A 21,287-nucleotide genomic window follows, 5' to 3' on the forward strand; every position below is an offset into this window, starting at 1 on the left:
AACAGGTCCCTGCACCGAGGCAGCTGCCAACCCGGTTCGCAAAGGAGAGGGGCGATCGCCGATCTCCACGTGCCCTTGTAGGGGGCCACCAGGAGCATCTCCAGACCGAACCTCCTGACTCTCTCCAGAGTGGGTCGGATTAAGTCGAAGGGGGGAAACGCGTACAGTAGACCTCTCGGCCACGTGTGCGCTAAGGCGTCCAACCCCAAGGGAGGACTGCCCTTCACCGCGAAGAACAACGGACACTTCGTATTCTCCGCTGACGCAAACAGGTCCGCCACTGGCTGACCAAACTTGCGAAAAATCTGGCTCACCACCCTGGGGTGGAGAGACCAATCCTCGTAGCGAGGACCTCCCCTGGACAGGAGATCTGCTCCGCTGTTGAGGAGACCTGGGACGTGTGAGGCCCTGATCGACTTGAGGCGCGACAAGCACCAAACCGTCAATTCTCGAGCCAGACGGTCCAGTGGCAACGACGACAGGCCCCCCTGTTTGTTGACATAAAACATGGCCGTCGTATTGTCTGTCCTGACCAGGACGTGACAATGCAAAATCCAAGGCTCGAAATGCTTGAGCGCCAGGAGTATAGCCATCAACTCCAAATAGTTGATGTGACGACCCCTCATCTCCAGAGGCCAAAGCCCCTGCGCTGTGCGCCCCTCGAAAGTGGCTCCCCATCCACTGAGACTGGCGTCTGTCGTGATCGACTTGTGGGAAACCACCTCGCCAATCGAGACTCCGCTGGTGAGGAATCCCTCCACCAGCCACGGAGACAGGGCGATCGCGCAGGAAGGGGAAACCGTAACCTTCTTGTACTTCAAGGAGGGCGGGATCCCGAGGGATAACATCCATCTTTGAAAAGGTCTCATATGAAACCTGCCCAAACGCAACAGATGTACTGCGGAAGCCATCATTCCCGTCAGTACCATGCAACTCCTGTAAGTGACCTCCTGGCCCACTTGAAAGGAGTCGAGACATTCCCGAAACCTGTCCACCCTCTCCTCTGAGAGACGGGCCGACATGTCGGATGAGTCCAGAAGGACCCCAATGAATGTAAGACGACTTGCTGGAGTCAGCATGCTCTTGCCGTGGTTGACTATGAAACCTAAGGCCTTCAGGTGAGCCAAAACCACTTGTGTGTGACGCGCCACTTCGTGGGCGGAGCTCGCTGAAATCATCCAATCGTCGATGTACGTCGCCAACCTGACGCCCTGCTGTCTCAGCGGGGCGATGGCTGCTTCGGTCACTTTCACGAAAACCCTCGGGCTCAGTGACAGACCGAAAGGGAGTACTGTATACTCGTACAGGCGACCCTCGAAGGCGAACCGAAGGAATTTCCTGTGTGGGGGATAAATCTGGACGTGCTGATAAGCATCCTTCAGATCCACTGAACAGTGGAAATCCCCTTGCCTGACCGACCGTAACATGGTGGGTACTGTTAGCATCCTGAAAACGTACTTCTTCAGGTACACGTTTAGTGCCTTTAGGTCCAGGATGGGACGTAGCCCCCCCCCCTTTTTGGGCACCAGGAAATAACGGCTCCAAAATCCCATGCGGGATTGGGTCCTGTCCAGCTCCACTATAGCACCCTTGCTTAGCAATGAGCTGATCTCTTCTCTCAAAAGACTTGCTTTTAAACCACGTGCTCTGGTATGAATAACCCTGCTCGAAAGCGGGGGTATATCTGCGAACTGTAACCTGTAATCCCTGGTTATCGTTCGAAATACCCAATGGCTCGGGTTGCATAACTTCCACTGGCGCGCACAGCGTGCTAGCGTGTTTTGAGCGAGAGAAACCCCACCACTGTGCTTCCGTGACGGCGGAGCTTTTTGGCGGCCGGACCGGAAGTGGGGAACCTGCGTATCCGTATCCGGAACGACCGGATGCGGAGCGCAAGGGTTCAATAGGCCGCATGGCGGGAACACCTTCTGGTTGTACCGCTTGACTAGCGGAGCTATTTTGCGGCGGGACCGGAAGTGGGGAACCTGCGTATCCGTATCCGGAACACCCGGATGCGGAGCGCGGGGGTTCAATAGGCCGCAAGGTGGGAACACCTTCTGATTGTACCGCTTGACTAGCGGAGCTCTTTTGCGGCCGGACCGGAAGCGGGGAGCTAGCGAATCCGTATCCGGTGAAACCGGAAGCGTTCGGTTTTCGCTCGATAGAGCGACAGGAAGAGCAAAGCGATTCGACTGATAAACAGACTCGCCCACAACTAAAGCATTCTCCCCTGACAGGAGAGGAACTTTTACGTTTAATACCTGCTCTAAGGCCTTTATGCTTGTCCCTTGACCCGGGCTCATAGTAGGCCGACAGAATTTCTGACTCAAGGTTAAATTCATAGCATCGCTCACGCGAGGGAAAATCCACTCGCGCGCATGAGGAACCATATAATTGTTTGACGTTAACATTACTGGTTGCTGATAAAACCTCTGACTGATTAAAGAGTCCTGACGGGACTCCATCATTCTTACAGGAGGCATGCATAAAGGATTCATATTGTCGACGCGAGGGATATCCCACTCGCGCGCTTGAGGAACCACATAATTGTTTGACATTAACATTACTGGATTCTGATAAAACCTGTGATTGATTATCGAGTCCTGACAGGACTTCATCATTACTACAGGAGGCATGCACGATGGGGTCGTCTGTGCTAGTGCGAGAGAGTTGGACAGAGACAGACTTTGCTCTTTCAACATGTTTATTGTCGACACAGGAGGCATCAAAATTAACATTTTCATTTCCCCGACACGGGGTACCGAAAAACGCCCTCGTTTGGGGGGAGGGGGACCGAGAGACACCTCGGACCCCCGCCCCAGCACAATTCCCCTCTTCAAAGTGTCATTTGCGCTGTCCCCTACCGCGGCCACCGCGGTATGAAGACTGCTGCCTGCCATCCTTGGACGGGCGGCGCGGCTGAGCGCGCTCGGGAACCACAGCCTTGTTGCGGGGCCTGTCAGGCGCCCTGGCTGCAGAGGCTCCCCTGGAGGAAGACGAGTGCTTCTTAAAAGAAGCAGAGCGGCCCCTTTCCTTGGCGCGGGAGGAGCGGGACGTCCTCCTAGCTTGCTGCGGTTCATCCTGTGGCACTGTGGTGGACTCGACGATGTCCTTAGCCGCCTTGAAGAAGGTAACTCTACCCTGCAGCAGCTCCAAGCCCCCACCCATGAGGGTGGTGGGACTGTTCTCCATGTTTATGAGAGACTTGTACATCTCCCCGCGAGGACCTAGAGGCTTCTCGCCCACGTCCCTCTTAGGCTCGAGGTCGACATAGTCGAGCCAGCGGGCTCTCTCAGACTGGAGGTTGTAGTCCATGGACCTGCCCATCCACTTAACCGCATGCCAATTGACCTTCAGCATGATGTCAAATAGAGTGTTCAGTTCAGCTGTGTGCTCCCCCGTGGGCAGACCTTTGACCAGGTCCTTGGTGGAAGCGAGCAAGAGCTGGATCAGATTCAGGTCCTTAGCGGCCAGAGCAGCGGACCGGTAGGCGTTACGAGCCCTGTCCGACTGCAGCTTGTCCTCCAGGACAGTGAACCCCGGCGGGTTGGTGCCGACGGGGCCAACAAACGGCCCGTTTTTAGCTGTGCCTACATCTTTGTACTGGGGTCTGACGGAACTCAGAAAAGATTGTGCCAACAGGTGGTCCAGGTTAGGGCAGGTGGACATGCCTGCCTCCGCACCGCCCACCAAATCCAACACAGAAAAAGGCAGCTTCCTGGGGTCTTTATGTGTCTTCCATGAGGAATGGAGGGCCTTGGTGAAACCTTTCACCAGCGGCAGCCTGGAGAGGACATACGGGGCGGGAACCGAAGGCTCCTGCCCGGGCATTTCGTCATCATCCTCGGCCTCTTCAGAGGGGAGAGGAGGTGGCAACTCCTCTCCAACTCTGGCCAGAGCTCTCATGTAGACTGTGAGATGATCCAGCATTTCTGCTGCAGAATCGACGTCCTCTGCTCCCGCTTCACTCGCTTGACTGGCGGGTGGAGGGGCAGTGGTGCCTGAGGAGGTCTGGGAGCTCCCTGCGGCGTCCAGTTGACGTGCTGGAGCCGCAGGGGCATTACCTTTCACAGTGACCGTGAGTCGAGAACCCTCGTCCTCGACGGAGTCCTCCTCCTCCTCGGCCGTGTATCCAGAGTATTCAGAACCAGAACCCTCGCTCTGACAGGAGCTCAGGTCCGACTCTCGCCTGAAGGTCTGGACTGTTTTGGTGATGCTCACGTCGAGGGGGACGTCCCCGACGGTCACATCCAAGCGTTTCTTTTTGGGCACCGCGCCCGAAGGGGAAAAGGCTACCGGAGATTTCTGGATGTTAGCCTTCTTGGTCGCCTTCTTAGCGGCGACTTCACCAGACCCGCCAGCTCCAGTGACAGTGGAGCTAGCTGCGGTCGGTTGCGCGGCAGGCGGTGTCTCATGTAGCACGGCGCCATCTTGACTTGGAATGGCGCGCTGATTGCCAAGCGGATCTCCGGAAGGCAGCGCCGCACCTTGACCAACGGTGCGGGCCGCCTGGGGAAGGAAAGACTGGGCTGTGGGGTTGAGAGCAGTGGACCCACCTGGTGGAGCGCAGGCCCCGAGGCCTGCCCTGGCTAGGTAGAACCGGTGTATCAGTACATCGTGGTCGTAGGCCACGCAGCAGTCACAGAAAGGTCCTGCTCTCCCCTGAGGACTCAGTGCAGAGAAGGCGTGTGCAACGCCCATGCAGCCGACACAGAGATGGTGAAGATCCTGTCCGTCGATGAGTCCTGGACAGCCTGGACATTGCCTCGGCAGGAAGGCCAGAGGATCCATGGCGAAGCACTGTAGATAGAGTTAACCAGAAGCAGACGAGCTAACAAGCTAACGGCTAAGGCTAGGCCACGCTTGATTCGGGCAGGGCCTGAACAAGCGGTAAGCAGTGTAGCTAACGTTAACAATAGCAGACGAGCTAACAAGCTAACGGCTAATGCTATGCCACGCTTGCTTCGGCGAAGGCCTGAACAAGCAGTAATAATCCTTTGTTATAAAAGGAAATAACCGTCGATTTAGGACGGAACAAGAATAAGTATTCTTAAGTACGGGTTAATTCAACACTCGCCAGTGGGCGACTCCAATGCCACCGCTTTAGGCTAATGCGCGAAGAATAATAATACAAAGGCTGAGTTTCAACTTATCTGAATGTGATATCGCAGAGAGTGAAAAGAGGATGTTACTTCCGCCTCCGGGGGTTTATATAGCCTGGAGGCGGGTCACTCCGGTTTGAGTGACAGGCCCTTCCTACCTACGTTAGTACGGGAGCTGAAGTAGTTTCTCTGAATGATCGCCAGGGGGCGTCATTACCCAAGTGGGAGGTCATCCTGGAATATTGACAGTAAACATAAGGTCCCATAGTAACCCTCATTTATAACGTTAAGTTAACTGTTAGATTGCTCCTTCACCTCAAATGCACAGGCGAAATCGAGTCTCCCCAATTGAGTCTCCTACTCGACCTACTAGGTCTTGTGAGCAGCCACCTGGTCAGCAAATTATTGTCTTAGGAATGCAACAAAACTAAAAAAAGAAATCTCCATGATTCATGGGGTGTGTAATTGATAGAAAATAAGTAATTTTTTGGGGTGAACTACTCCTTTAAGTTAAGGGCATTAGGTATCCATTCATTGTATTTTTTCCTGTTGTGGGGACAGGGGTTTTCAAGCCTGAATTAATTTATGCTTAGTCATCCAACAGTGTCCAACCCAACCAAAAAAAAAAGGAAAAGAAAAAGAATTCTAGTAAAAGTAAAGTGTTGTGAGCTTGTAGATCTGCTATTCTCGACATGGAACGCGATGGAGCATGAATTGCGCATCACTAAAGCAGGCCGCTGCTCTCTGAATTACTGCACTCCTAAGAGCTAATGATCTCCAGATTTCCATATTGATTTGAACAGTGAACCACACCAGTTCTGTTTGCAACATGTGACGGAATGTTACTTGGCGCTTGCTAAATCGCACATTCTCGGCGGTCAGGGCTCTTCTCCAGTAACATGTTTTTGACACATATACACATGCCGTTCATTCATAACGTTGACTTGGCGTGGTGCTGTGTTCCAGTGTGCAACAACCACATGTATCTAAAGAGAGTTTTTATTTATTTTAATGCCGTCATTGAAGGAAATGTGTGTGGCATTCTGTTAACATCAACTTGGTTAAAGTGACCTTTTCCTTTGGTTCCCTTACCTAAGCATAGAGGTGATACAGAAATAAGTCAAAAGTGATGGAAATTACTTTTTGTACAAAGTCGCTAATATAATACTGGGTTGCCTTCAGGCAGTCTATCTGCAAACTGCGTTCTGTTATTGGTATTGACACCATTTTGGGCTGGGGGGCTGGAGAAACTGAGAGTGAGACTTCTTGAAATCTCTGGGTGATTTGTACAGTACATTGAAGCATGGGAGGAGTGGTTGGAATTCTGTAATAAAGTGTAGGGCTGAAGTCTGTTGTGGTGAGGAGAGGCCTGCTGAGCTCCATGGCAACCATGCTGCCAGCCCCTCCCACAGAGCTTCATTCATCTAGACCACTGCTTCCCAAGCACTGGGTCGCAACCCATTTGTGGGTCGCCGACACATTTTTATCGGTCCCTTAATTTTTGTTTTCCTACATTTTGTTTTCAATTATTATTACTTCAAAACTTTTCAAAAAACAATCCCCCCCCAAATCAGGAATCATTTTTTCTTTTTTCAGAAATTTCATAAAGAAATCAAAGAAAAATCTAAGACATTCCATAAATTAGAAAACAAATGTGTAGTGAAAATAACCGATCTACAAGCTCACAACGTGTTGTTCGTGCCGCGTTATGAGCTTGTTGATCTGCTGTTTTCACTAGTTTGGGTCCCAGGCAAACGTCTAATCTCTCTTTTCGTTCTCGAGCTAAAAAGTTTGGAAACCACTGATCTAGACCAGTTCATTACCACTATACATTAACTGGCGAGTGGCGACTCATACATGTGTCCCGACCAAGTGTTTGAGAAACGTTGATCTAGACTAGGGCCTGTTGTGGTGCTTGAGCGAAGGAAATGCTGGCTAGTTACCTGGGTCAGCTGTTTTAGATACAAGTATGTGTGTCCTGTATCATCTTGTAGCGTTTTGACCTGTATTTTATATTTATTAGACTGGGGCACTGGCTGGTGCAAGTCGGGAACGAGGCAAGCTGGAAATACATGCCATGCCCAGTGCCACCCGGTTATGCAATAACCGTTGCACTCATTGTCAGTTTACCCGTATGTCTGTATGCCCATATATGGAGATTTCTGTATCTATCTGTCTGGCCCTTTAATGCCCGTACAGTATGGTGTTCCCAAATATGGAGTCCATTACAGTCCAGTCTATGGCGTCAGTTTTCTGATGCAGATTCTGAACTTCCCACACATTACTTCCTTGGGTCCTGGACGATAGGCACTCTGAGTCGTTCAGTCTCATATACATTATGGCAATGTGGGCATGTCAGTCGGATAGGTTTTTCTGGACAACCGGATCTCCATATATGCCTATATATGGGCGTATCAGTTGGATTGGTGGTTCTGGACAACCGTCTATCCGAGTGACAGCGGGCACACCTCTCCCTCACGGACGTGCTCGCTGAGTTTGAAGTCGGTTCTTCAAAGACGTTCTCGAGACGTGAAGTACAGATGTTCTGTACATATAGACACAGACAGACTGACAGAGATATGCATTTATTATAGTAGGATAATGGAGGGGTTGCCTCACTGCTAACAGCTATAGAAGCACAGACTTGGTTGCAAGGTGTTCAGATCTTGGTCACATTGTCCTGGTCCCATCTTTTATGACATTTCTCCTTCAGTTGTTTGTCCTTTCTCTGGGTGTTGGTGTAGGAATCGCAGTGATGTGTCGAATTGACGTTGCTGTCTAATTAATCTTCCGTGTTCTGATTCCTCTCCCAATTTGACTCCAGACCATGAGTGACAGGCCGTTCATCCAGAAGCTGTTCCGGCCCGTCTCTCCTGAGGGCCACTCGCACACTCTAGGGGACCTTCTGAAAGAGCTGTATCCTGCTGCCATAGCACACGATGGTAGGTACATGTACACAACATACATCTGTACATACACTTACATACCTAAGTGATAATTAAACTGGTTATACCACACAACCAACATGTAGTAATTACACCAGAACTACCTTATTTGAACCCTCCAACTACATAGTACAGTATGTGCAGTCTCTCTCTCTCTCTCTCTCTCTCTCTCTCTCTCTCCATGCATACTTGTGTGCACATGGCCCCACATTCAGTCATCTGCAGTTCATCTGCATAATTACCTTTATACTGCCTTTTAACACCTCTTTTATGCACACATCCTGTGACTGGGACATGCACACACATTTTAAATGTTCGCAACCCCTCAATTAAATTACCTTTTATATACAAGATTCATTATTTCACAGGATCTGCATGGCTTAAGGAGATTTAAGGGTACTAAAGCGCCACATTGTCCAGCTGCAGTAGCTACCTATAACAGCAGAGACTAAAAGAAAAGCAGCTTGCTATAGTTGATAGTTGCAACCTGCAAGGTTCTAAATAATGCTCCTAATAGTAACCACATCATATTTAGGGTAAAATTCTACTAATGACACTCATCAACATCCTACTACTGTTGTGTATGTGTGTGTGACTGAGTCTTGTGACTAAGGGCCGATGCACACTCCACTTTTAAAGCCAAATTTATTTTGATTCGGCTCTGTCCAAACTACAATACGAAGTCATTCAGAGGTTCTGGGGGTGCCCGAGATTTTGTGACTCCCCAAACCGAACCGAAATACATTAAGCTCTAATAGTGGAGTATGCGTCGGCCCTAACTCTAGTGGAGAAAGTGTTGGTGTTTTTGGTGCCCTCATCAATAGCACGCTAGATCCTCCGGAAGCAGAGAGAAGAAAGAGAGCTGTCCTCTTTGTTTCCTCGGTTTATTTTATTTACACAGCCCTGGAGAGGCTTCTCAGAGATCCACACTCTCAGATACAACAAAATGCCACATCACAAGAGGGTAAATATAATTCAAACAAGTGAAAAGAGATGAGGGTGGTGGGGGGCCATAGACGTAGAAGTAGATAGTGAGAGGAAGGGATCAAGAGATGGAGAGCGAGAGAGATTGGCGATAAAGGCCAGCAGCTTTAACAAGTTAGAGGAAGTTATGGCATGTCATGGAAACAAACTGAATTACTATCGGTTCAATCATAAACTACTGTGAAGGTTCTGGAATTTGTGTCATTGCAGAGGGTGTTGCATGGTGACAATCTCATGCACACACAACTTAAGCTGTATGACGGTGTACCATTTTAAGTGCTCTGCTCACACAGTATCGGTATACAGCACCACAGTAGCTGCTGGTAGAGAGGATGAGTGACTGTGATTGGAGGGCATGCTGAGGGAGGGAGAGTGGGCTGGCAGATAGAAGGTGAAGAGAGAGAGAGGAAGAGAGGGGAGCAGCAGTCTAAACAGGGAGCGTCTGAGGAGGAGGAGAGAGGAAGTAGATAAGGAGACAATAGGCTGTTAGGACACAGAGCCCGCAGGAGACTCACCTGCACACAGGAGCCAACTGCACCCTCCCTCCCTCTCTGTCTGTCTGTCTCTTTCTCTGTATCTCCCTGCTTGCTGCTCTCTCTGTCTGTCTGTGCTGGTCTCTGTGTATCTGCCTGTAGATGGTCTTGACAGACTGTCTGTGTCTACTTCTGTCTCTTTATATGGCTGGCCCAAATGTCTGTCTTTACTCTTTACTGCTGTGTCTCTCTTTACTTATGCCCTCCATTGTTTAGTTTTTTCACTCTCTCTTCATACTAACTCTAATCTCTGGCTTCTTTTTTGTTTTGTTTTCTTACTTACTTATTTTACCCTGTCTTTGTTCTTATTCTTTTCCACATCCTCCCTCCTACTCTCCCGTCTCTGGCCTTGTGTTGTCTTTTAATGTTCTCCCCATCCTCTCCGAGCCGGGTGCCAGTCTGACGCATCAAGGTGAAAGTGTTCCTTTTGTCTCCTTTCGTTTGTTTGGTTTCCAGCTCTTCCTCAGTCGGCAGATGAGTGTGGGTGATAGCTGGGGGATCATGGCTGCGTGTTTGGATTAGTGGGACCAGGGGCGCGTGCTTTGCTGGTGGATGGAGGGTGGGGTAGCAGCATGCTGGCAGCATTGTTCAGACAACCCCCCCCATTTCTTACAAGGGGACCATATTGGCTTTTGAAGAAAGGAAAAAAAAATCTGCAGCATTTCTCTTTGTTCAAGTAATGTCTTAAGCATAACACCCTTCTGTTATGTCTGCCCCAAGCATTTGTATGACCCCTCTGAGACTCAAAAGCATCAATCCAAATCAACTTGATCAAGTAGGCGTGGGTGGCTTGAATAAAAAACAGGGGATTCCCCGCCGATGCCCGACTAGTCATGGGAGTCAATCTGTAATGATTTTAAGACTGTCGATACCTCCACGCAATGGGGGAAAAAATACAAACGCAATGGCAACAACATATTATTCTAATTAGCGGTCAGCCTTGACATCTCTGGGAGCTGTGGCTGGTTGCTTGTTTTTTTTGTTTTTTTTTTAAACCAGGTGCATTGAGAAATACAGCCAAAGGGTACTTTTCACACACATGTGATGCATTTGTATGAACCGCACATTTCTCGTAAGCTGACCTGGAGAATGTTGTTATTGTTTATGGTAATGTTGGAGATGCGTCCTTTCCCAGGAAAATCCCCACGTTGATTATTGTCTATGATCAATGGTATCCCCCCCCCCCCCTTCCTGGCTGCAAAACCAGGAACAGCCAAAACTGCCCATCACAGACATAACTAGGGATGGGACGATATGGAAATTTCATATCACGATTATTGTGACAAAAGAAATCGCAATTTACGATATTAACGCGGTAATCAAAATCCATTATCCTGGGGCGGAACATTTGCCAAAAAATAGCAGATCTACAAGCTTGTAGATCGGCTATTTTTTGGCAAATAGAGAGTGAAAAAAAGACTGTATCAAGTACGTATATTATTATAAGTACCTTTTTATAGAGGGTTTAAGTGGTACCAGATATGCAGCTCGGCAAATAAAGGTGATTTGATCCCAGTGCATGACGGAAGACGATATCACGATAAATTAAATCTCCACGATACGATTATCGTGAGTGTTTTTTATCTCGATAAATGATAATATCGCATATCGTCCCATCCCTAGACATAACTGTAGTACAGCTCCCCCTAGTTAGACAGAACCCTCTCAGCAACAATAGGCGAGAGCATCATTTGTGTTTTCAGTGGCTGGTTTGGTTATGGATGGTTGGTCTTAGTGTATATGTGAAGAAGACCTGCAGCATACTCGATGTATAGAGCAGGGCTTCACAAACTTTTTTGTCTCAGTGCACCCCATGAATATTTGTTTTAATCCGAGGCACCCCTACATTATGATTTTCACTCCCAGCACCTTATATTTATAGCTTATCATCGTTGTCCAAAACCGTTCGTTTTGTATTTATCATCTATAAAATGTACTAAACTAGTGAAAACAGCAGATCTACAAGCACACAACGCCTCGTTGTGTGCTTGTGCGCTTGTGTGGCTGGTTCTACAGACAGGGATCTCAGATGTTATAGACGTCATAGGACTTTCGTAAAAATGTATGTTAAGTATAATGTTCAATGTACAGTGTTTTGCTTCACGAGAGAGACTGTGTGCCTCTAACTATTAGGCCATGGAAAAAGGTGTGTTAGAAATCAGAGTCTGTGTCTTAAAAACCTGAGGTCTGGGAATGGGTGTGTGTGATTTTAAAATATCAGAGTTTAAGAACGTTGACAGAAGCCAACCAGGCAGGCAGTCACTCAGTACATCAGTCAGCCAGTATGTCTGTCTGCCTGCCAGTCAGCATCCCCAGCATGTGGCTAACACTGTTGTGTAGCCAGGCTCTTGGCTGGCCTTGGTGCATATTTGGGTGCAGTCTCTGAGGGAAGTGCGGCCTTGCGGTCCTCTTAAATAGGGGTTGGCTTCGCTCGAGTAACAAAACATCTTGTCTTGGCCGGTAGTCGCGCAACACTCAACCACAAGCGTGTGTGTTATGTGTGTGTGGCCGAATTAGTCCAATTTTATTTAGACAAACATTCTGTGATATTCTCTAGCTCTGCTGTAGTGTGTCATTACCAATTTGGAAGTGTAAAGTGTTGTGTAAGTTGATATGTCATGGGTGGCCTCAAATGCACTTGTCCCTGTGCTTGTTAATGGTCAGTGTTGCAACCAAGTAATGAATCACAGTTTATTATGAGTCTTAACTGGGAAAACACCGTTCTATGAATCTATTCCTCCTTGACGTTCCTGATTACTCACTTCTCTCTCTGTATAACACACAGGCCATATGGTGGACAGGTCACGTTACTGTGTCACAATGTCGAGGCTGCATACGTTTTTATCTTGGGTGACCCCAAGGAATCTCCACTCTTGGCAGTACTGGTGCCATACTCTAGTCATTGAAATGTGTCCCTCTCTATTTTTTGCCTTTATATGCCTTTATTGATAGGACAGTAAGCTCAGAGGAAATGGGGAGTGACTCCCGCCTCCCTTGTCCTTCTTCCCAGACCGCTCCACTGATGCACACTCCTGTTTATATACTAGAGCTGGTGAAAAGTTTTGGGAACTCTGGGATTACCTACAGTACGTGCAAACAAGTACAGTATAACGCAGTATAACACCAGATAATAGATAAAAAGTAAAAATAAAAGTAATAACAAAACGGGTAGCTTTTTTGCAGCATGTGTCACAATGTGCATACCGGTATGTGTCTTTAGTCATATAATGTGCAAATGAATGAGAAGGCAGAAGAATTACACTCCTAATCAATCACTTGTCAATGCAGAATGCAGACTAAATCATCACATTACTTGGAATCTGGGATGTGAGCAATTTCTTTTCCACTGAATTAACCAACTTGTGGGCGTGCAAATACTTTCTGTTGTTTCCGGAGTAGGGATGGTCTTTGGTCGGTGCTGCTACTTTGTGACTGTGCCAAAATAGAGAGAGACTTCTCTTGAGACGCGCGGGGGAAGCAAGCAAGCCTCTCGTGAAAATCAGGCACGCTGCACACGCAGCAAATAACTATTTATTGATCACAGGAGGTCACTGTAGCAATAGCAGGTATAGGTTAGAACAAGGGTCTTCAACATGGGGTTCGGGACCCCTAGGGAGTCCTCAGATTACTACAGGGGGTCCTCCAAATCTTTGTGTGATAGGAACTTTTTTCTAATTTTTTATATTAACCACTTGAATCCTAGTGTCCATATCTGAGAACTTTTGCCAAAAATAGCAGATCTACTAGCTCACAACGCCTCGCGCTGTGAGGCGTTGTGAGCTTGTAGATCGGCTATTCTCGGCAAAGACGTTTGGTGTAGAGTTGAAAAAAGAGCAGACTAAGTACTGAGTGAAATGTCAAGTTAAGTATTGACGGTTCAAGTGGTTAAATACGTATCTGAAAACACGAATTGATATGAAACCAAAATGATGATTGTGCTGTCAAACAATGAAACTACCGGTATACTGTGTATGGAATCTATGAAAAAGTCGGGGGGGTCCCTGCTTCATCTCTTTCTCAACTAAAGCCCCTTTTCCACTGGCCCAACTCCACACCACTCCACACCACACCGCCCACTTGTGTGAGGTTTTCCACTACAAGGTCCTGGGTAGAGTGGTGTGAAAGTGGTACTAAACAGGGTACTAAAAAGTATCCACTCTAGAGTAGGTCTGAGCTGGGCCACACAGGGCCAAACACTTCATAATGACTGATCACTCACTGGCTTTTCATTTAGACCACCAGGATATAGTTGTAATACGTATGATAATAGATTCTATTGTGTTATAACCACTATTATAATCTATTATAGTATATTATAATTATCATAGTAATACATTAATACTTTATAATGTATTATAATCACAGTTATAATCAATTATAGTGCATTATAATTAGGATAGTTGTAATACAAATTTATTATGTATTATAATCACAGTTAAAAGGGTCAATTTGTTTCTTACCGATAGGGGTACTTTTGTGTAATGGAAAATGTAGATATTTTAATGTGGTGCGGTGTGGTGTGGTGTGGTGTGGTGTGGTGCTAAAACTGCAGTCGAAAAGGGGCTTAAGGGGTCTTTGGCCTGAAAACGTTGAAGACCCCTGGGTTAGAAAGAGGGGGTGGTTGGGGTTCTCCAGGATGACATCCTCCTCATCGTCACCACCACCTCCACCAGATTATTCTGTTTCACTCCAACTATGGATGGAGCTAGTCTTTCTCAGTTTGTTGGCATCCTTTGTGATTATGCCACCCTAGGATAATCAGAATTAGTTGGCTCCTCAGGGCTGAGAAATACCAGCAGGTTCTTATCTGCATGCAATATCACCTGTGGTCCATCCCAAGTTCAAACTAGTTAGTCATGAATACAGTAACTATCTTCAGTAAAAAGAAAAATGAGTCCTGAAAATGTGTGTGTGTGTGTGTGTGTGTGTGTGTGTGTGTGTGTGTGTGTGTGTGTGTGTGTGTGTGTGTGTGTGTGTGTGTGTGTGTGTGTGTGTGTGTGTGTGTGTGTGTGTGTGTGTGTGTGTGTGTGTGTGTGTGTGTGTGTGTGGTATCCTGCTCCACCCACAGCTGTCTGTCTGCTAAGACACAAGGTCATGTTGGAGACGGGCTAGGGAGGTGCCATCCATTCATATGTTGTACTGTATATTTGTTTGTTAACTAAGTGCCAGAGAGGGAGAGTCTAATCAGTGTGAGAGTTGCAGTCAATACAGGCATTGCACCACAGAAAGTGTGGTTTCAGTATTGTTGTTGAAGTCAATAGGTCACGCATCTTATGGATAAAATCTGAAATTTGCACAAATAGGTGACAAGTTGGCAATATAAATTCAAATTGTGTTTACACGGCTAGAGAGAAGATGTCCTTAGTTTTAGTCTTTGCCAATATCCAATATTTTGCTATAAGAATAGAGATCTACAAGCTCATCACAACGCATCACATATTGTATATCTGCTATCGCCCCTGACTACCCCATTTTTCAATAAAAAACGAAAACTAATCCAAACTAAAAGTAAGCCTTAAAAAAAATCCAAACTAAACTAGCAAACCCGCTTTAGAAACAAATGAATTAAAACTAAACTTGAAATTGAAAATAAAAAGTAAAAAGAAAATATATAATAACAATAATGAAAAATGCTAAACTCTAAACACCCTGCTCCCCTGTGTGCTACAGTGCGTCTACTGTGTGATACATTGTATCTCAGTGGAACTGAAATTCTCCATATTGGACCAATTTCTGCCCTCATTATTGGCAGCAGTACGGCTGCTTGTTGGAGGGAGGGTGGAGTTGGCTTCTAAACCGTCCCAAAAAAGCATCCGTTAACCGTCTGCCTTAACCGTCCTTCTGATATTACGTGTACAGTACACTAAATGTCACGTACCTACAGGCTGAATGAGGATGTACAGCAAAAGCGTGTGTGCGTGTCTGTCGCGTGTGTGGTTGTGTGTCTGTTTATGGGTGAATTACGCCATGTGCTGTAAGTGTTGTGAAACAACCCATAAAAGTTACACAAATACAAAACCTAGACACTAAATCTTATGACATATCAAATGAATCCATGTGAGTGTTTTTTTTTCTTTATCATTTCCAAAGCTGTTAGTGTGTGAGTGGAGAGAAAATCTGAGGTAATATTAAATCCACATCTGCATAAAGGCAATATTCTGCCTTATATTTAATGAAAACTACTACTAACAAGACATTTCCTACTAGCTACAAAGGCAGCGGTTCTTATACTCATATTATTTTAAATAATTTAAAAAACTAAATTGATTAACAATTAAAGCAAATGAAAAATGCATGATCTAAAGAGCCAGTTACTACAATACTGACTAAAATGTTTATATACTAAATAAAATTGAAGGGAAAGGAAATTAAAACTATAACTTGTAATTGTAAACACAATGTTACAATAAAAAATAGAAGATGCAAATATCGAGTAACGTCCGTGTGTTCATCTGTCATGTGCGTGGTCACAGCATTTAAGTAGAGGGTGGGGCCACTCACTAGGGGGCAGCCTAGTCAGACACACACACACACACACACACACACACACACACACACACACACACACACACACACACACACACACACACACGTGCGCGCGCACGTTTGCTCATTGTGAAACTCCCTCACAACTGAAAGTTTAAAAAGAACCTAAACCATCTAAACGAAGTCACCTGTCAGTAAAAAAAAAACAGTCAACAGTCACTTTGGTTTTTACCCAGATTTGAGCTGAGATAGTGATGATTTACGGTCACAGCACACACACTGTGACCGTAATATGAGGTTAAAAAAGGACCCCTTATTGAAACAGCACACACACTGTGACCGTAATATGAGGTTAAAAAAGGACCTCTTATTGAAACAACACACACACTGTGACCGTAATATGAGGTTAAAAAAGGAACCCTTATTGAAACAACACACACACTGTGACCGTAATGACATTAAAAAAGGACCATAATTGAAACAAGCCCAAAAGCTTTTTTTTTAGGTAGTTTTTCTTTTGTACTTTTTTTTTTTTTTTTACATGCTCACAACGCCTCGCAACACAAGGCGTTGTGAACATGTAGATCTGCTATTTTCACAATAGAACCGTGTTCTACAAAATGTAATGTTTCAACTCTTAGTGCTCGTCAGGATGGGGGGGGGGTCCCATTTAAAATATATGACTATTTTGGGGGTCGCGGCCTGAAAAGGTTGAGAACCACTGCTTTTAGACCACTGGTTCCCAAACAGTGGGTCACAGACACATTATTATGGGATTCCTACATTTAGTTTTTCATTATTATTATTATTTCAAATCATTTTCAAAATTACATTCCCAAAAAAGCCATAAATTCCATGTAATCAGTAATTTCACGAAAGAATTAAATACAATTTTGAGAAATTCCATAAATTAGAAAACTAATATATAGGAAGTAGTGAAAATAGCCGATCCACACGCTTGTACAGTATATGCCATTTTCAGTGCACAACTAAGTATACAGTAAGTATAAGTCAGGCTATTTCATATCATCTCTCACACATGCTCTCATGAACCATTTTGGAAGCATAAACAGCCACAGTAGCAAAATGACCAAATAGTCCACAAAGGCATACTGTACAATACTGCATATAAAAATAGCTCCTCCCAATAACAATATCTCTGTCTAACTCTACTGTCCACTCTGCTCACCTCATTCTCTCCACCTCCCTATCTCTCTCTCCACCTCTCTATCCCTCCTTTCCTCCATATTTCACTTTCCGCCTTTCTCTCCTCCCCCTGTCATGGTTCTCACTCTTCTCTTCCAGATGAAGCCAAGCGGTACCAGGTGGTGATCCATGGGATAGAACCCCTCCTGGAGACCCCCCTCCAGTGGCTCAGCGAACACCTCAGCCACCCTGACAACTTCCTCCACATCTGCGTCATCCCTGCGCCCACCGACTGAGGCTCGCCAAATCCCTCAGCTCGGCCTCAACCATGGAGCGCCCACTCCCACCACGGCGGGGATGCAGACTAACTAACTTTAACAGATAACGGAAAGGAAGGTGGTGGTGGTGGTGGTGGGTTGAGGTGTGATGTCTTCAAGACGGGACTGTGTCCTACTGTGCTGCTCTTCGTCCGGAGGAGCCCCGTCCGCAGGCGCAGGCGTGTCGCACCAAATTATGGGCCTTGGGTGCTTTAACTGTTGATAAATAGCAGATCTACAAGCTCACAGCGCGGCACTCGGTGCCGCGCTGTGAGCTTGTATATCTGCTATTTTTCAATAGCTAAAGTATAAAATAATTCCAGGCCCTTCCACCTTGGGCCCTAGTAACTCAATCCCACTTCCCCCCCCCCCCCCCCTTGTGACGCCCCTGCCCGTACACACAGCCTCTGTCTGATTTGTCTTTCAGCTCCCTCTCTCTCTCTAACCACCTTCTGATCTCCTTTCTCTGTCCTCTTTCCCTTTGGGGACAGCGGAGCGTGACACAAAACCAAAAAAAACTGTGAAAGCCTTATAGAAAAATGGCCACCTATCAAAAAGATGTAAAGCAGGGAAGGGGGATTGGTCAGTTCACCTCTTTTTGGTCCGCTCTACCGCATCCATGCTCTGCTCGCCTCCTCTTTCTTTACCCCCACCCCCCCACCCACCCGAAGAGACGTCATGCCCGTTGGAAGGTGGAGTAAGGGGCTGTCATTGGTTATCTCCTCGAAGTTGCCTTACTTTCCACACTCGTGCATCAGTCGGAACCATTATGAAAAGACTTGAGTTTGTTTGTACCCTGGGCTTGGGCAAATCCATCATCTTCAAGGACTTCTCTTCGTTATAGACCTATGCTCCATTTTAATGATGTGTTTAATGGCGTTGCATGGCATAAATAGACAATCTCCAAGCTCACACGCTTGTAGATTGGCTGTTTCTTTCACCGATTTGTGATAGGCCCAAAATAGGGATGCCAGGTTGAAAGTGGTTAACACACGCACTAGGGTTGATCAGTTCATTCGACAACATCTGTAAAATTGTCACGCATATTACCGTAATAATCGACTAACAAAGTCTTGGTTGACTAAAAACCAAACCGACCAATTTATCGCTTTTCTTTTGTTACGAGTGGACAGCCCCCACACACACACACACACACACACACACACACACACACACACACACACACACACACACACACACACACACACACACACAAAGACAGGTGGTTTAGGCAAATCCAGCCAGGTCGTAGGGGTCATGTCACGCTTACTCATAGCTTTGTTGTATAGCACTTTTTACAACAAATCAGATAAAATGTGAAAGATATGTCCTGATTGATCTTTTCTGTCGCACCTCAAACAGTCATTTGGTTATTCACAGTATAGATACATTTTATCTTCACTGCATTCAGCAATCTCACCAGGCATCTCCGTCCCCCTTTCAGTTCCCCCGTCCTTCATCTTTTCATAATCTTTTTTCTCGTGTCGTTTATTACTGCCAGTGCACTCTCTCTCCCTCTCATCCCCACTACATTAGATAGTCTCTCTCTCCCTCTCATCTACACTGGCTAATTATCTGTTGGCATTCCACCCGCTGCTAATGAGACCACTAAACTACCCTGTCTGACAAGCCTTGGGCTGCCGTGCGTGTGTGTGTGTGTGTGTGTGTGTGTGTGTGTGTGTGTGTGTGTGTGTGTGTGTGTGTGTGTGTGCGCGCATGTTTAGTTTTTTCATCGAGGTTATGCTTTGAATGAAGTGGCGCAGTAGGGGATGTGTGTGACTTATTGTGTGTGTGTGTGTGTGTTTATATGTATGACTGTATCTGTGTGTTTTCGGCATGTGAGTGAATGCTTTTGTGACTGTGTATAACATACTAATTACAGCCATCATTTATAGCACCCTGGGGGGGAGGGAGGGAGGAAGAAGAAGGTGTGAAGATATCCAATGGAATCCTGTCTGTCCTCTCTCACACACACCGCTCTCATGTCACAGGGAGGGCCCTGTAATTTTGTGTGTGTGTGTGTGTGTGTGTGTGTGTGTGTGTGTGTGTGTGTGTGTGTGTGTGTGTGTGTGTGTGTGTGTGTGTGTGTGTGTGTGTGTGTGTGTGTGTGTGTGTGTGTGTCACACTCACACACACACACACACATCATCATCACATCACATGAGGCTTCCTCACCACGGCTGCCGCCGCCGAGCATGATGGGACGGCATGTTTATGATGTTGAGTCAGGAACCAGCCTCGGCGTGGGGCAACGTGGTGTGTGTTGCTCTGTGTGTGTGTGTGTGCGTATGTTTACACACTCCAGTCCTAGACACAATCATCAAACGTGTCTGGCTCACCCCTGTCTAGCTGACACACTTGTCTTTAAGGGATTTCCCAAGCCGCCTTGTTGTAACCCCTCCTTTTGTTTTCTTCCGTACAGTAAGGACATACAGTACACACGCGGCAATGCCATTGTCGCCGTTGGACAAAAATCGGTTTATTTTTTCCTGGTAAGAAAGCTAAAGCCTCATGAGTTTCAGTTACAGGATACCAACATTTAACGTTTTTGTTCAAGTTGGAAAAATACGAAATGAAATTGCAGTAATGTACGGTAGTTGAAAAACGACTTTGTAACTAAACTACTTCCACTTCGAGGCATGGAGAACCACTGTATGGGGAATGGGGAAAAATGCAGACGTTTTTTATATTACATGAAGCAATAATGTACAGTACATAAGCATTGTTAGCCTCGTAAACCAGTCTCTCTTCCTGCCTTCATTTGAATGCGAGGGAGCAGATTCGAACAGAAGATGGGAGGAGTCAGTTTACTAGGCTAAAAGGGGCACTCCACCACTTTTCAACCTATGTTCATATAATTGGTCCTCACTCAAAAATAGCTTTGCTTTTTTTTTTTTTTTTTTTTTCTCAGAGGAGGGCTGTGGGCTGGTCAGAAACCCATAGTCTTGTGACATCATCGATTACCAATCCAGCTTATAGAAACTGCAGGCTTTCTATTCCTGAAAAGTTGCAATTTTAAAGTGGAAGCCATTGTTCTCGCGATATTAAAAATCTAAATATTTTTTTCAAAAATATTGATTAAATTTTTTTTTTGGAAAATGATGATGTCACAAGACTATGGATTCTGAACTTCCCACAGCTCTCCTAGGAGACTTGGACTGAGTAGAAAAAAATTGTGATATTTTATCATGAACATTAGTGAGGACCTATTATATGAAGACAGGTTGAAAAGTGGTGAACTACTCCTTAAAGCATTGTAGCCCATTATCTGTTAAAATATATATTATTGCAACTCACATAAAGGACCTTTGTTATCAAAGTGTCTAAGGTGAAAACAACAAAAGAAAGTTGGTTGCTATTTATTTGTCTCCATACCAACTGTGAAAACATGACCAGTTTGGTCTAATAATAGCCAAACTTTACCGTCCACATGATTTGTGCCAGATTCCGCGAAGCCCAGACTCCCTCCCGACATACACACACACACACATTTTATAATCAACACCAACCGCAAAGCCTCCCCCGCAAATAGAGCCTCCCCCACAAACAGCGCCCAAAGTTAAATTAATTGCCCCCACTGTCCTGCTCGATTCCGCGAAACCAAGCACCGTCACACGCGCACGTACGTACATAAACACATACTCACACGCGCATTAATTCTTCCTCAAACCTGTGCACATACAGACATTTATCCAGACGTGTGTGTGTGCGTGCGTGCTCTGCTCTCTCGCGTGCTCACACACACGTACAGGCGTAGTTGTCTCAGTTTAACAG

General features: G+C 46.2%; 1 protein-coding gene across 1 annotated transcript in view; it reads left to right on the forward strand.

The window, feature by feature from the left end:
* Positions 1-17,721, forward strand: part of atg5 (ATG5 autophagy related 5 homolog) — a 39,867-nt gene extending 22,146 nt beyond the window's left edge. Inside the window, exons 7-8 of the mRNA XM_080747503.1 lie at positions 7,927-8,044; positions 17,356-17,721. Coding sequence (XP_080603629.1) covers positions 7,927-8,044; positions 17,356-17,492 — 255 coding nt within the window. The 3' untranslated portion in view covers positions 17,493-17,721. The remainder of the gene's footprint in view (positions 1-7,926; positions 8,045-17,355) is intronic.
* The last annotated feature ends 3,566 nt before the right edge of the window (positions 17,722-21,287 follow it).

Source organism: Nannobrachium achirus (assembly GCF_963921795.1).
Source record: "Nannobrachium achirus genome assembly, chromosome: 2".
Lineage (NCBI taxonomy): Eukaryota > Metazoa > Chordata > Actinopteri > Myctophiformes > Myctophidae > Nannobrachium > Nannobrachium achirus.